The 13,779-nt window shown below is 31.5% G+C and overlaps 1 protein-coding gene across 1 annotated transcript; it reads left to right on the top strand.

Annotated features, from left to right (window-relative positions):
* Positions 1-4,596: 4,596 nt before the first annotated feature.
* Positions 4,597-5,801, top strand: LOC111392556 (trihelix transcription factor GT-3b-like). The gene is made up of 2 exons (XM_023017920.1): positions 4,597-5,053; positions 5,141-5,801. Exons 1-2 carry the CDS (start codon positions 4,787-4,789, stop codon positions 5,690-5,692), a joined length of 819 nt encoding a protein of 272 aa, XP_022873688.1. The 5' UTR covers positions 4,597-4,786; the 3' UTR covers positions 5,693-5,801.
* Positions 5,802-13,779: the final 7,978 nt, after the last annotated feature.

Below are 13,779 nucleotides of genomic sequence, written 5' to 3'. Positions count from 1 at the left end.
AAAAAGGGTGTCCAACTCGATACATGATCGTTCCACGAGCCAAAACAATTCGCCTCATTGGCCTTGCACACAAATTAGCTTGTGAAAAAATAGTGTCTAACTTGATTCATGACTCATCTCAAAATGAACCTAAGCTAATAGGGTTGAGTTGGGATGAGACTATGTACGACTAGATCGATTTCTCACCCAGAAAATTTAACATAAAACAATAGGTATTGTTTAGAAGCCTAATTATTAGAATAATCCTCGTGGTACAAAGTTGTGTCCAAAGCCGTGTCCAAAATGGACACACGGCACCTCGGCATCGGCCGAGGCGCCTGTGGGCCCCGGCGTGGCAGGCGTCGTGTGTCCATTTTGGACACAGCTTTGTACCCGTAGCACAACCGTAATTATTAAACCCCTATTTGGTGATCCTTCTTTTGAAAATTAGTGGGGTGAACGTGCATTGCACGTCAATTGAATAATGTTAAAAATAAGTGTATGTAAGTTTGAAAGAAAATTATATAAACGTGAAAGATATCCATAAATTGATCGAAATTGACTTACTTCTTATCTCTTTTCTTTCATATCTCATGTTAATATATTATTCAATCTGTTTAAGCTTATAAACAACCAACCCAAGGGAAAGAGGATGCAATCTAATGGACCAAAAGACAGAACATAAAAACAATTTACAAATAAAAACACTAAAGTCAGATTCTGTAAAGCAGCATATGATAAAAGAAACAAAACAGATGGATCTACTTGGGTAAATCAAGATCGTTCATCTCATCTTCACCATTGCTTCCACCTTTATCTCCTTGATGCTTCACTATTTGAAGTTTATCATTCTACTTTTTCTTCCATTCCTTCATTCTTTCCTTCCAAGCAACAGTACCATACCTATACTCAATTAAATCTTTCTTAGGATCCATGAGGCGGGGTGGAACTGCCATATTAGTAGTTAAATTAACCTTCTATTCAATCCTAACAAATTAATTAGGGAACTGCTCTAGCAAATCTTAAAGAAATTACCAGTCATGTAGGAGTCAAAAAATGGTATAAGATGGATTCGCTTTTCCCGATCCATGAATGGTGGAATAATGAGAGCATGCTTGTCACTTGAGATAGTATCATCCTTCATCAAAATGCAAATTTTCATCAAAAAATTTAACATGGAAAGTAATGTTAACTTAACCTAGAATAAATATTACTGATGAGTCCTCCATCAAAATTTTCAACTCATAAAATAACAATAATACGTTCAAAACAAGACCTCTTGACCATAAGTAAGGAGAGGAATTTTAGAGTCAATGGCCATCGTTCTCTCATTGTCATTGTAATCAAAACATTGTAAGCATTGTAATCATAAGTAAAAAATCATATGACCCAAAGTCCCACCTTAAAAAAAATGAAAAAATTTAAAAATAATAATTTTTTTCCAAATGGGAAAAATCAAGATAATGACTAAAATTGAGAATCCTAATATTAAGGATTATCTTCCAACAAACAGAATTCAAATTTGACTTAAATTGATTGAGATATAACCAAAACAAAATTTATCAAAAAGGAAATAATGCATGAAAGAAGGAATTTGCCCAAAATTGGCCTTACATCAGGAGCAAAGCTGCTAAGTCTTGCTCATTGACATGTTTCCAATCAAATTTGACTAAAACTTCGCAAAAAAAAAAAAAAGGGCAACCCCAAAATTCTTCCAAAAATCGGGAAGTTGAGAAGAAAGGCATGGAAAATAAGAAATGAGAGCTGCAAGTTTTAGGGTCAAGGTGTAGAGGAAGTTTTAGTAGGGCGTTCTTAGCTTAATGAAATGGGGGAAAGGGGAAAAAATTGGAGCACGGCGTGGAGCTACCATGTATTCGCCCTGCGTGAAGACTGTGTGCAGCGCTCTAGCGTCATAGTGTTTGTAATTCTTATAATACTAACACTGCAATTACTTGAATCTGTAATTCTAATGAAATATTGGAATGATATCTTAAAAAAAATCATATCTTTTGAGTAGTCAAAAAATTGCTTAATCGTTTGTGCATTCGTGGACTTTGTAATCCAAATTTTTGTCCAATTTTTGGAGTTGAAAATGCTTCGTATATCCAATACTGGAACATAATTGAAGTATCAATTTGTTGAATGAAAAATTAAGAAATAAAAATAGAAATAGATAATTTTCGCACGAACAAATTCACCCTAATCATCCAGACTTGCAATTTATATATGAAGTTCCTCTAGAGATAGGCACTCTACATTTAATCAGCACTGTAATCTCCGCGCAGCGCGGAGACCACGTATCTTCGCACAGCGTGAAGTCTCGCGAAGACTTCTCTTCTCATCGATGCAATTCATATTCAAATTCGACTGAATTAAAATTTTCAAATTCAATTAATTCAATTTCGTCACTTGATTTAGACAAAATAGATAGAAAGAAAGTAATTGCGTAACTAATTAACCCAGAACAATAGTATGTGCAATTTAGCCTTCTTTTGCAAATTCAAACAAATTTTAGTTGTTTGGATTTTTGGAAAGAAGGGAAAGAAGATGAAGAGTAATGCAGGAGTGGTAGTAGTGCGAGACTAATAGGTTGAGTGGAAGAATGGACAAAGAGGACAAATGGGTACAGCCCTGCTTCCTTTCCAACGGGATTTTTCAACTAATGAAATGAGAGGAAAAAAATAAAAATGGTTATGCTTGATGTACACCCCGCATGGAGGGGCCCACTCCGAATAAAATCGAAGTGGTCACCCTCTATAGGAGGGGAGTGAACAGTTTGATGTACATTTCTTGATGTACAAGTGGGATAACACAAAATAGTAGAGGACGGTACATATTTGTGATACGTGTCCATGACTTCTTTTGCTCTTTTATATATATAGGAAATATTATTTTAAATAGTGATTTTTGAAAAATATGTCGTTAAAATATTAAAAAGAAAATTGAATTTACGTGTAGAATATCTTATTATTATGTGAATGAATGATTGAAAATGAACACGTAAAAAAGGAATTTTGAAAAAATAAGAGTCCGACATGGGCTACTATGTGCATGTCCATTCTAGCTAGATCTACAAAATGTAGGCAAAATTAAAATATTTACATGATGTACGGGCAAATAGAAAATACAGAATTGGTACGGACCAATTTTGGTGTTGCAAGTTTTAACGAATACTACTGTTTGACTAGTAAGATATCCGTAATACAATAATAAAGACCAAAATTAATGCCACCTTCAATACGCGGTTTAGGCCCACCTATGAGCATGTCCATCACAAGGTGCACTTGCACGTAAAGAAAAAATAAATAAATAAATGTAGTCGCACTTTGTAATTTAGAGTTTATTTGGGAAAGTTTAAAAAGTTATTAAAAATTTGAGATTAAAGTCAACAATTAATTTTAATTACATATTTTATAATAAAATTTTTATCAATTTTAATCATATATTTCATCAATTTTATTTCAACAAAATTTGCTAATTTTTCATCGAAAGTTTTGCCAAACAACCCTTTATATACATTTGTGTTTTTGAATTTACATATACAAAAAAATGTTCCTTAATATTAATTCTCCTATCCATTTGTAGAAAAAAGCTAGTGGCTAACTCTATATACCTCGTCAGCCTACAGATTATGTAGTAGTTTGAGCCCCATTTTTTTTTTTTTCTCAAAAATGCATTTTGAAATAGTGATTTAATAGAAAATATGTGATCAAAAATAAGAACAAGTTTTTTATTTATATGTAATCTAATTTTATTGAAAAATGTTCGATTGAAAATAAGAGGGGAAAAAATATATTTTGAAAAAAAAAATGATAACCAAACAAGGGTTAGATCCTTTCCCATTTAATCGTACATAATAATAACTTGACGACTCAAAATTCATACAAATTGTAATTAATACGAGAAGATAGACAGCTATTCCAGTTATGATTCCTTTTATATCTCGTCGTGAGTTTCAAAACATGTATAATTAGTTGATAAATAATGGCATAACTAGATAGGACAATCAAGTTAAATTGAGATATAGAGACTTTGACGATTATAATAAATGAAATATTGTATTTAATATCGGAATAATAAAAGCTTGTCAAACAAGAATTAAAGCATCTCCAATGAGAATGTAAACTGGTATTTTTACAATTACTTTTACGTCGTCATCATTTACATCTCGATGGATCAAAAATCAAATTTTGTTATACTAAGAAAATATTAATACAATTTTTACCTCTTGGGAATGTAGAAAAAAACTATTTTTTTTATTCATTTTCCGTAAAAAAAAATGTAATTTGCTTCTCCTTTACATTCTCTATTATAGAAGTCTTGATGACTTTGGAAATCTAAAACTCCATTTTGCACTACCACAAAAGATGCTCTTTGGTGTGTGGTCACAAAGAATAATGCCCATAGTCCTTTCATCTGACCTATATATATTTCCTTGCTGTAAGCATGACGTCAGTCCAACGTAGTATGAACAAATGTGTAAACCCATAAAAATATAAATATAAAATATAGAGAGAGAAAGAGAAAGAGAGAGAGAAATGAGTTTACGCGTAGAGAGATTAGTCTGGAAGAAAATGTTGTAAATTGCTTTATTTTCCTTTCATTTTCCGAAATATGAACGCTCTCTTTTGACACCTAAGCTGTGAAATCATTCTATTTCATTGACGACCTGATAATTCACACTAAAATATATAAAATCTTGTCAAGTTTCTCACTCAACCTTTCTTTTTCTTTTCTCATTCGATCGATCTTCCTATCTTTCTATCCACCTTCGTCAATTCAGAGAATCGATATTTATAAATTTCTCATGGAGGGCCAGCACCACCCTTACACAAGTGTAAATATAGATACAGGCGGCGGAGGTGGGGGTGGAGCCGATAGGTTTCCTCAATGGAGTATTCAAGAAACCAGGGATTTCTTGATGATTCGAGCCGACCTCGATCCGACGTTCATGGAGACCAAACGTAATAAGCTTCTATGGGAAGTCATCTCCACCAGAATGAGAGAAAAGGGTTATAATCGAAGCGCTGAGCAGTGCAAGTGCAAGTGGAAAAATCTCGTCACCCGATTCAAGGTTATTATTTTATATATATCCATTATCGTTTGATCGATAGTCCTCGAGCGTGTTTCAGAAATAAGCTAAAATACGTGTAATTTTCAGGGATGTGAAACGATGGAGGCAGAAAGTATGCGTCAACAGTTTCCGTTTTACAATGAACTCCAAGCAATATTTGGCGCAAGAATGCAAAGAATGCTGTGGATTGAGGCTGAAGGCGGTGGAGCAAGCAGTTCGAAGAAAAAAGCCGCAGCCACTGCGCAGCTATCTTCAGATGAGGATGAAGATAACGAAGAAAGCGATGGAGATCAGAAGGGTGGCATCAAGAAGAAAAGGAAGATTAAAAACAATACAAATCCCAGTAATTCGAGCAATTTGATAACGAGTATACGGGAGATTATGGATGAATTCATGAAGCAACAGATGCAAATGGAGATGCAGTGGCTGAAAGCATTTGAAGCAAGAGAAGAAGAGAGAAGAATAAAAGAAATGGAATGGAGACGAACAATGGAGGCTTTAGAAAATGAGAGGATAATGATGGAGAGAAGATGGAGAGAAAGGGAAGAACAGAGGAGACTTAGAGAAGAAGCAAGAGCAGAAAAAAGGGATGCCCTTATTACAGCTTTATTAAATAAGCTTAGAAGAGAAGACATGTAGCATTCTGCTGCTCATATTTCTATGTTTTTACTAGCTTGAGAGGTTTGTCTTCAAACTCTTATTTTAGATTAATTTAATGCTTTATTTTTGCTGTGAGATGGATTGCTTATCTCTCGACTTTGAAACTTATTCGATCTTTATTCACGTTATGTATTAGAATTAGGTCTTTAATCAGCGGTAACAGTAACTAGAATTGCAGTACTATAGTAACTCCTTTGGCGAGGAGAATGAAATGGTGCTAGCTAGATAATTTGAAGTAAGAAAAAAGTTAAATTCGAATCGCATTTTCTACCAAACATGCACTAGATGGTTCGAATTCATGTTTTGTATATAGAAGAAGTTAGACAATGTGGATTGGTTTGTAATAAAATGGAAAAGGCTACCCAAAGAACACATACTCCAAACGAAAAAGGGAAAGAAAAAGTTTTATTAATTTCATGATGCTCCTATATAGTTATTGGCCTAGTGCAGTTTGTATATATAATTATATGTCATGATTAGCTAGCTTAATGCTTCATGATTTTGGAGAAGAGATGAGAAATTAAGAATTCTAGTGGTGTGATGCATGCAAGTCAAATGAGAGAATTGAGAATATTTTAGATTTTGAATATATAAGAAATGGATCATGCAAGAAAATCTACATTCAAAATAATTGGATAATTGTTTTGAGATCATGTTTTTTGAAGAGGAAAATTTTCACATTTACGATTTTTTTTTTTATATTCGAGACACTGATCTTGGAAAGACTGAATCCCTTGATTGTTTTCTCCTCTAGCTTTGATTTTCTATAGAGTGATCACTAAACTAGATGGGCAGGTTACCTAGCTATTTATTTTTCAATTATTTACCTTTCATCATTAGTGTATATGAGTTTATTCCTCCAAAGCATAAGATTATTATTACATAACTTTATTAATATCAAATGCAGCAATATTCACATAATAATGTATGTGTTAGATAATTAATTATTAATATGTAAGCGCGATTTTGGACTTATTTGTGTTTATAGTCAGGTTATATTGATGCACATATAAGTGATTGGAGATTGATTTATATGAACTTCAATTTTTCCAGTGATATACAAGGTGATCTTTTCCATTGTGATATATCTTGATATATTTTTCTATTTGCTCAAGAATAGTAATGAATTATTCATAATCATATTATTAGTCTTAGAAGGTTGATTATACATTTGCTCCAATTTGGTTTTGCGAAAAATCTAATTTTTTTAGTAAATTTTGATAAAAAAAAATGATTAAATGACTAATTGAAAAATTGATAAAAAAAAATTGTGGGTCTCATAAAATATATTGTTAAAATTAATTGCTAGACTTTGACTTAGATTTTGTATTAATTTTTTAGCTAAATGATTTTTATTTATTAGTGTATTCAACATGCAAGTGTTTCTTATTATAATTTTTTATTTATTAGTGTGTTCAACATGCTAACTTCTATCATTTTGTCATTTGAGTAGTGTGAGAAGCTTAGGGTTTGTAAATGATTTTAGGAAGAGTGTTCATAATAACGGACACATTCGATATGACTTTTTAAAGGTCAAAAGCTCTTCCTGATATTAAGAAATTGTTTTCAAACATATTTAAATGATTTTGTGGAAGTGCTTCGCTAGATTAGAAAAGCTTTAAGAAGAAGTTGGACTATTCTACATGTTAAAATTGTAAAAGATGGAAACATTTATTTCTCATGAACTTAGGGTTTGAAATAGAGAGAGTGAGAAGTTGTTTCAAATTAATCCATTGCAAAGATTTTGCAATGAAATTTAGACCTTACTAAATTCTTTAAAAAGTGTGTAGTTTCTTATGATCTGCACCAAATTTTGACTTACCAATTTTCGTCAAAAATGTATGTACGTAGTTCCTTATGATCTACGATAAAATTTAGCACAGGCGAATTCTGTGGAAGATTATCAATATTTGACAATCTGAAATCAAAGTATTAGTATAATTTTGTATGATAACAGTAATTTTCATCACAGAATGGAAAATCAATGTTTTCATCTCTTAGTTTAACTTTTTTTCAGTAGATTTTATGAATTCTGGTATGTCTTTAGATTTCCCTTTGTACTCCAAACACTCAAGTGTGTAATAATTTGCTATGGTGTGTGTGTGTATATATATATTTCGATCAATAGTTTAAGAAAATTTAATTTATTGTTACAATATTCTATTCGACCATGTTGTTTTTCTTTGTAAGCCACCGTTGAATATGTTGAACAGCATTGACATATTTATTGCCCATGTTAGAATTCGTGGGAAAGGGCTATGTAATTTTTTTTCTTGTATAACAATTTTTTTTTTTTTTTAATTTTTGCGTATTGGTTATAATTAACTTAATTAGTTCTAAATTTACGTAAATTATGCTTTTTAAAAATGTTATAATAAGTTAAAATTTTTTTACTCAAGTAAATAATGTTTTTTTAATAATAAGGAATTGACTGCTTTTGAAAAGACTCAATTTTTAGGGTAAAAATTGATTTTAGTGCTAAACGTCTATTTTCTTTTCGACAGAATTTTCGGTTAGCATATGATTTTATATTTTTATTCATAAATTTTATTTGATAACTATTTTTTTTAAACTAACTATGTTTTTAATATTATTAACAAAATTATTCATCATCGTTATTTTTTAGTATTATTAATTACAGATGAAAAAACTTTTCATAAGGTAAAACGATGTAAATTTTAAAAATTTTGAACCATCAGTATCTATGAACGCGACTGCCTAACTTGTCTAATACTTGCCGGCTCTGTTTGAATTTGGTTAGGTATTTTGTTCAAATGTTTGAAGTTCGATAACATTATGTGTGACTTGTGAGGTGGTGGCAGGTAGAAAATGGTTGCCCAACACATGAAGCCAATAAGAAATAAACATGATATTGTGCAAAATAACTTAGTGTTTGATCTCCGATCATGTCTTCTAGCACTATCATCTGAATTTCGTTGTAGAAAGTGGGCTAATAAGTCGAACAAAATACTTGCATCGACTAGAGATATAAAGATGAGTACATTTGTCTAATCTGAATAGAGTCATCATTGTTAAGTCAAACTTAAGTTCGACACGGCTCCAATAAATTAACAAATGTCAAAAGGTATGTTGTATCGAATATGACTTCGAAACCCTACCCTACAAAATCATTTCAATTACGTCACTCTTCACGTATCTTTGATGTTGTATATTTGAAATCCCTTCCCTTGTCATTTTGTTTTTGAATGCTTGAACAATGGCCTAAAGGGTATCACCTAATACTTGATAGGTCCCAAAGGAAACCATTTTATCAAAAAAGAAAATATCCATTTTCCCACTACTGATGTTTATACTTGCTGATAATGACTAATTATGTATAAAATGTGAATTGAGTTACTCACTACACACAACTCTTTCAATTGGACCTACCATTAATAATATGAGAAAAAAATCATAATTACCATATTTTAAGAATTCATTTTTTAAAATATCAAACTTGTACAATTCTTTCAAAAATCAGGTCAAAAATCAGTATTATATTTCCTCAAAATTTTATATATATGAATCTATATAAGAAAACAATGTGACTTAAATTAAAAGTTATTAAAGAATAATTAAGAATACTCTCTCAGTTTATCACTTCCTTAAAAAAAAAAAAAAAAAAAAAAAAGTCAATCGATAATATTCATTCCCAACGTTCTCACATATCCTAAAACAAAAAACAGAAGCACAAACATTCTTGACATGATTTTTTTTAATATAGATCAAGAATTTGGTCACAATTTCTCCAGCATTATTTCTCCAGAATAAATGTTTCCTTTTGCTGCAATTTCTTCATTGTTCTTCTGTTTATTTGTGAAGCATAGAATTGAACAATTGTTTATAAACAATTATTTTTGATCACCAATATCAACCACCAAATTTTCCAATCAGAATTTCGAAAATATCTTTTCACAATTTGAAAGCTTCATTTTTAGTTTGTTATATGAGTGTGATAAATTATATTATGCGATTATAACTTATAAGATTGTGTAATGTATCGGTCACTCAACAACTCTATGACATTCTTTTGTCCCATATATTACGCTTAATACATTCTATATTTATCGTGTACAATTTAAGAATGTGAACTAAAACATTTATTCTTGAAAAATTGTGACTCGTTTTCAAAGGAGAATGCTTTGTTTAAGACACGAGAATGAAAATATTAAATCTGATTGCAAATCCATCAACTGACAAAGGAATTTTCTCTCTCTCAAGATGTTTTGTGATTTTTAAATGCAGTAATAATCCAAGATTAGTTTGATAATGTACATACTATATATCAACTAAATTTTCAATACAACTTGTAATGACCAAAATAATTATAATGAAATCTTAAAACCATGATTTCCACTATTTTCTCTAACCGTAATGTATGCATCAAACTTTTGTGTTTGCTAGTCGCATCAAATGCGGAATAGTCATTTAGCCAAGTAGGGGCGGACAAACTGTCTAGACCAAACCAAATCAAATTAGAACCGAACCAAATCGAGCGGTTCAATTTGGTTCGAAAGAAAAAATTATTGGTTTTGATTCTTTGAACCGAGAACTATTTGAATTAGGTTCGGTCAGTTCTAGAATGGTTCTATTTCTAGAATTGAGAACCAAAACCAGAACCAAACTTAATTTTTAATTTTATTTTTTATATATATAATTACTAAAGACCTTAATTTTGTATTAATTGGAGACATCGTATTAATTGGAGATAGCCTATTAATCGATTCTAGGTCATTGAAGACTGCCCATTAATCGTGTACATCCTAATTTTATATTCATTTGAATCGTTTCTTTTTCACTCATTTTCAATTTACACAATGCCAGGGCACGTGGGCACTGCATTTCATCATGTAAATAGAGGAAACTCTTTCAAGATTGAAAAATAGAATTGATCAGTCACTTAAAAGCCTGTAAATTATTTTTTCACCTTAATTATTTGTGATCTTCACAAATAGAAAAAAATCCAATAAATATTCATGGAGTATTAAATGGTTAATAGTTTCCTGTACAAGTGGATTGTAAAAATTTTGCATAATTTATCCTTTTTTGTGGGGGGTGTGGCATGAAAATTGTTGCAATTAATTTAGTGAATCATTGATATTACTTGTTAGACAATCTTTTGCATGGGAATGAAAATTGATTTGCGGATTCAAATTATTACTATATTTTATTTGTTAGTTTGAACTTTTATGATCTTGATGATTGACAATGTGAATTTGTTAAATGTTTGATGTTTATTATTATTCTTTTTTTTTTAGGTATACATTACTAATTTATGGATATGATGCAAGTCTAAAAATTTAAGAAATGAAACTAGAACCAAATCAGAATCAAAAGGTTCGATTCGGGTTGTTTTCATATCTTTTAAAAAGAAAAAAGAAAAAAAAGAAAGAACGAAGAAAAGGACATTTGGTTTCATTATCGAAAAAGAATCATCGGTTCATGATTCAGTTTAATTCTCTTAAAACCAAAATCAAATGGAACTATGTCCATCCAAAGTCCATGCAACAAGGGAAATAAATCAAATTTATTGGAATATTTGCTGAAGAGACAATTTGCTCTTTAGGAAGAATACATAGACATCATATTTTTCTTCTACAACTACAATATGAATTTTGACAGTATATTAACTTTTATCTATCAATATAATAAACGAAATTCCTTAATCATCAGGAAATCTCTTTCTTGCTCAAGTAAGTCGAGCAAAAATCGACGTAAATTAGCTGTATCAAAATTCATCAGCAGAGGTCATTTAAAGTCAGTCTGGCTCGGAAATTTACCGCGATCTCGCTCCATTGCTTCACTATCTACTGGTGCTGCTAAGCTCGGGATCAGTTTGGCAGTATACCACATCTCCAGGGTCACTGACATAATGACCCAACTTTAGACTTTTCACCAAATCGCTGCCTCTGTCTGCATAGAAAGGAAAGGCTCGAAAATGTCAAGATACAATCAACACTCCCCACGTCGTAATGTCAATTATCAATCATGGCAGCAAATAAGTTTGGTAAAAAAGTTACTCACTGTCTCCACTAAATGATAGTGTGGTATTTGAGTGAAGAGATTTTGCATCACATGGGTTCCGATATCTTGGTGGATGTTACTAGTCCATCCATAATCACGATCGAGAGTGGTGAGTCCTCCCCTTAGATAATTCCACTCCTGCAACAGGGAAGTGTCCCGATCAATTTTTGAAGTGTGAAAATTCATATATTCAGACTAATGCACGTTCTGTTTTGCTTAAAAGTAAGTCAAGGTTATTTTAAGTTACTTGTTTTTGTCAAACATGACGTTAAAGTAACATACTTTCAAGAAAAATAACTTTTATTCACAACTTATCCTGCTCTATCTCGAACTTCCAAATGAAAAAGAAAAGGCTACCCCAAGAACACACACTCCAAAGGAACAAAGAAAAGAATTTTTTTATTAATTTCATGATGCTCCTATATAGTTATTGGCCTAGTGCAGTTTGTATATATAATCATATGTCATGATTAGCTAGCTTAATGCTTCACGATTTTGGAGAACAGATGAGAAATTAAGAATTCTAGTGGTGTAATGCAAACAAGCCAAGTGAAAGAATTGAGAACATTTTAGATTGATGCATGTTTGGTTGTGCTTAAAAGTAATTCAAGCCCCATCCTCATTCGCATTCTTTATCTCTCTCTTATTTTTAACCGCACAATTTTTCATAAAATAATATTACACGCAAATCAAAAACTTATCATTCTTTTTCAACCACACATTTTAAAAAAAAAATATTATTCTAACCATTAAAATTTGGAAAAAAAATGGGAGCCAAAAGGGGGCAAATTAAGTTACCTTTTTTTGCCGAACATTATGTTAAAGCAACATACTTTCAAGAAAAGTAACTTTTATTCACAACTTATCATGCTCTATCTCGAACTTCCGAAGGGAAATCCCGATAGATGCTACCTACCCTATGTAATCAAGATGACGAATATCTCTTAAGATAAAAAGGAATAAGAGTTTGCAAATCGAAAAGAAAGCATAAAATTAAGATGTTAAAATACCTTTCCTCAGAACTAGGGAAGTTTATCTTCATGCCCATGGTGATGAAGCATTTGTCATTCTATGTAAAAGATAAATCATAAAACTATACCTTAGTGATGACAAAAAAATCCGTTCAACTCGATATCCGCGGCTACCCGTCTCAAATGGGACGGGGATTAGGTGGGGGGCATTGTCTCGAAACGGGTACAAGACGAGTGTGAGAAACAATCCCTGCCCCTTTTTAAGCTAATTTCAATTTTAAGTTTTTAATTAAACAAAAATAAAAGCTTTATCATCATTTTTAAGAGAGCATAAATTGTTCTTAACAAATTGAAAAAATTAATAATATTTACTAACTAAATACATAAAAAATAAAATAAAAACAAAAAAAATAAGTGGGGCGACAAATGGAGCCGAGAGCTGTACTGCTTCACCCCGATCCTGCCCTGATCCCGTCCTGCTTTAACCAAGTATGGGGAGGGGGTAAGATGAGAAAAATATTCGACAGGACAAGAGTGAGAATGGCAGTTTGTTCCATACACACCCCGTTGTCATCCCTAACTATATCCACATATCAGCATCTAAATAAAAATTAAGCACTAATGTAGCCCCTATATACACACTAATAAATGCAGAAGTTAAATCAAGACCAAAAAAATAAAGAAAAATAATGGAATATATTGGAGTACTAATCATGGCCAAGAGCGAAGAATGCCCAAAACATGGTTCCTTTAGGAGTTAATTTAGTCAAGGGTCGCTGAACTTTGCTATAGTAAGTACATGCTCACTAAAATTTAAAAAGTTATTTTTTACCCATTGAACTTCGTTAAAATTACTATTTGCTCATCCAAATTTAAAAAGTTATTAGTTGCTCACCCAAATTTAAACAAAGTTATTAATTAATCACCCATATCATTTCCATCAATTTTACCTATGGTAACGTTTAGTGGGCAATGAATAACTTTATCTAAACTTTGGCAAGCAACATGTAACCCTTTAAATTTTGGTGAACAAGTAGTAATCTATAACAAATTTCAGTGAGTAACAAGTGA

This window comes from Olea europaea, unplaced genomic scaffold (genome assembly GCF_002742605.1).
Source record: "Olea europaea var. sylvestris unplaced genomic scaffold, O_europaea_v1 scaffold939, whole genome shotgun sequence".
Classification (NCBI taxonomy): domain Eukaryota; kingdom Viridiplantae; phylum Streptophyta; class Magnoliopsida; order Lamiales; family Oleaceae; genus Olea; species Olea europaea.
This window is presented reverse-complemented; position numbering and strand designations above follow the sequence as displayed.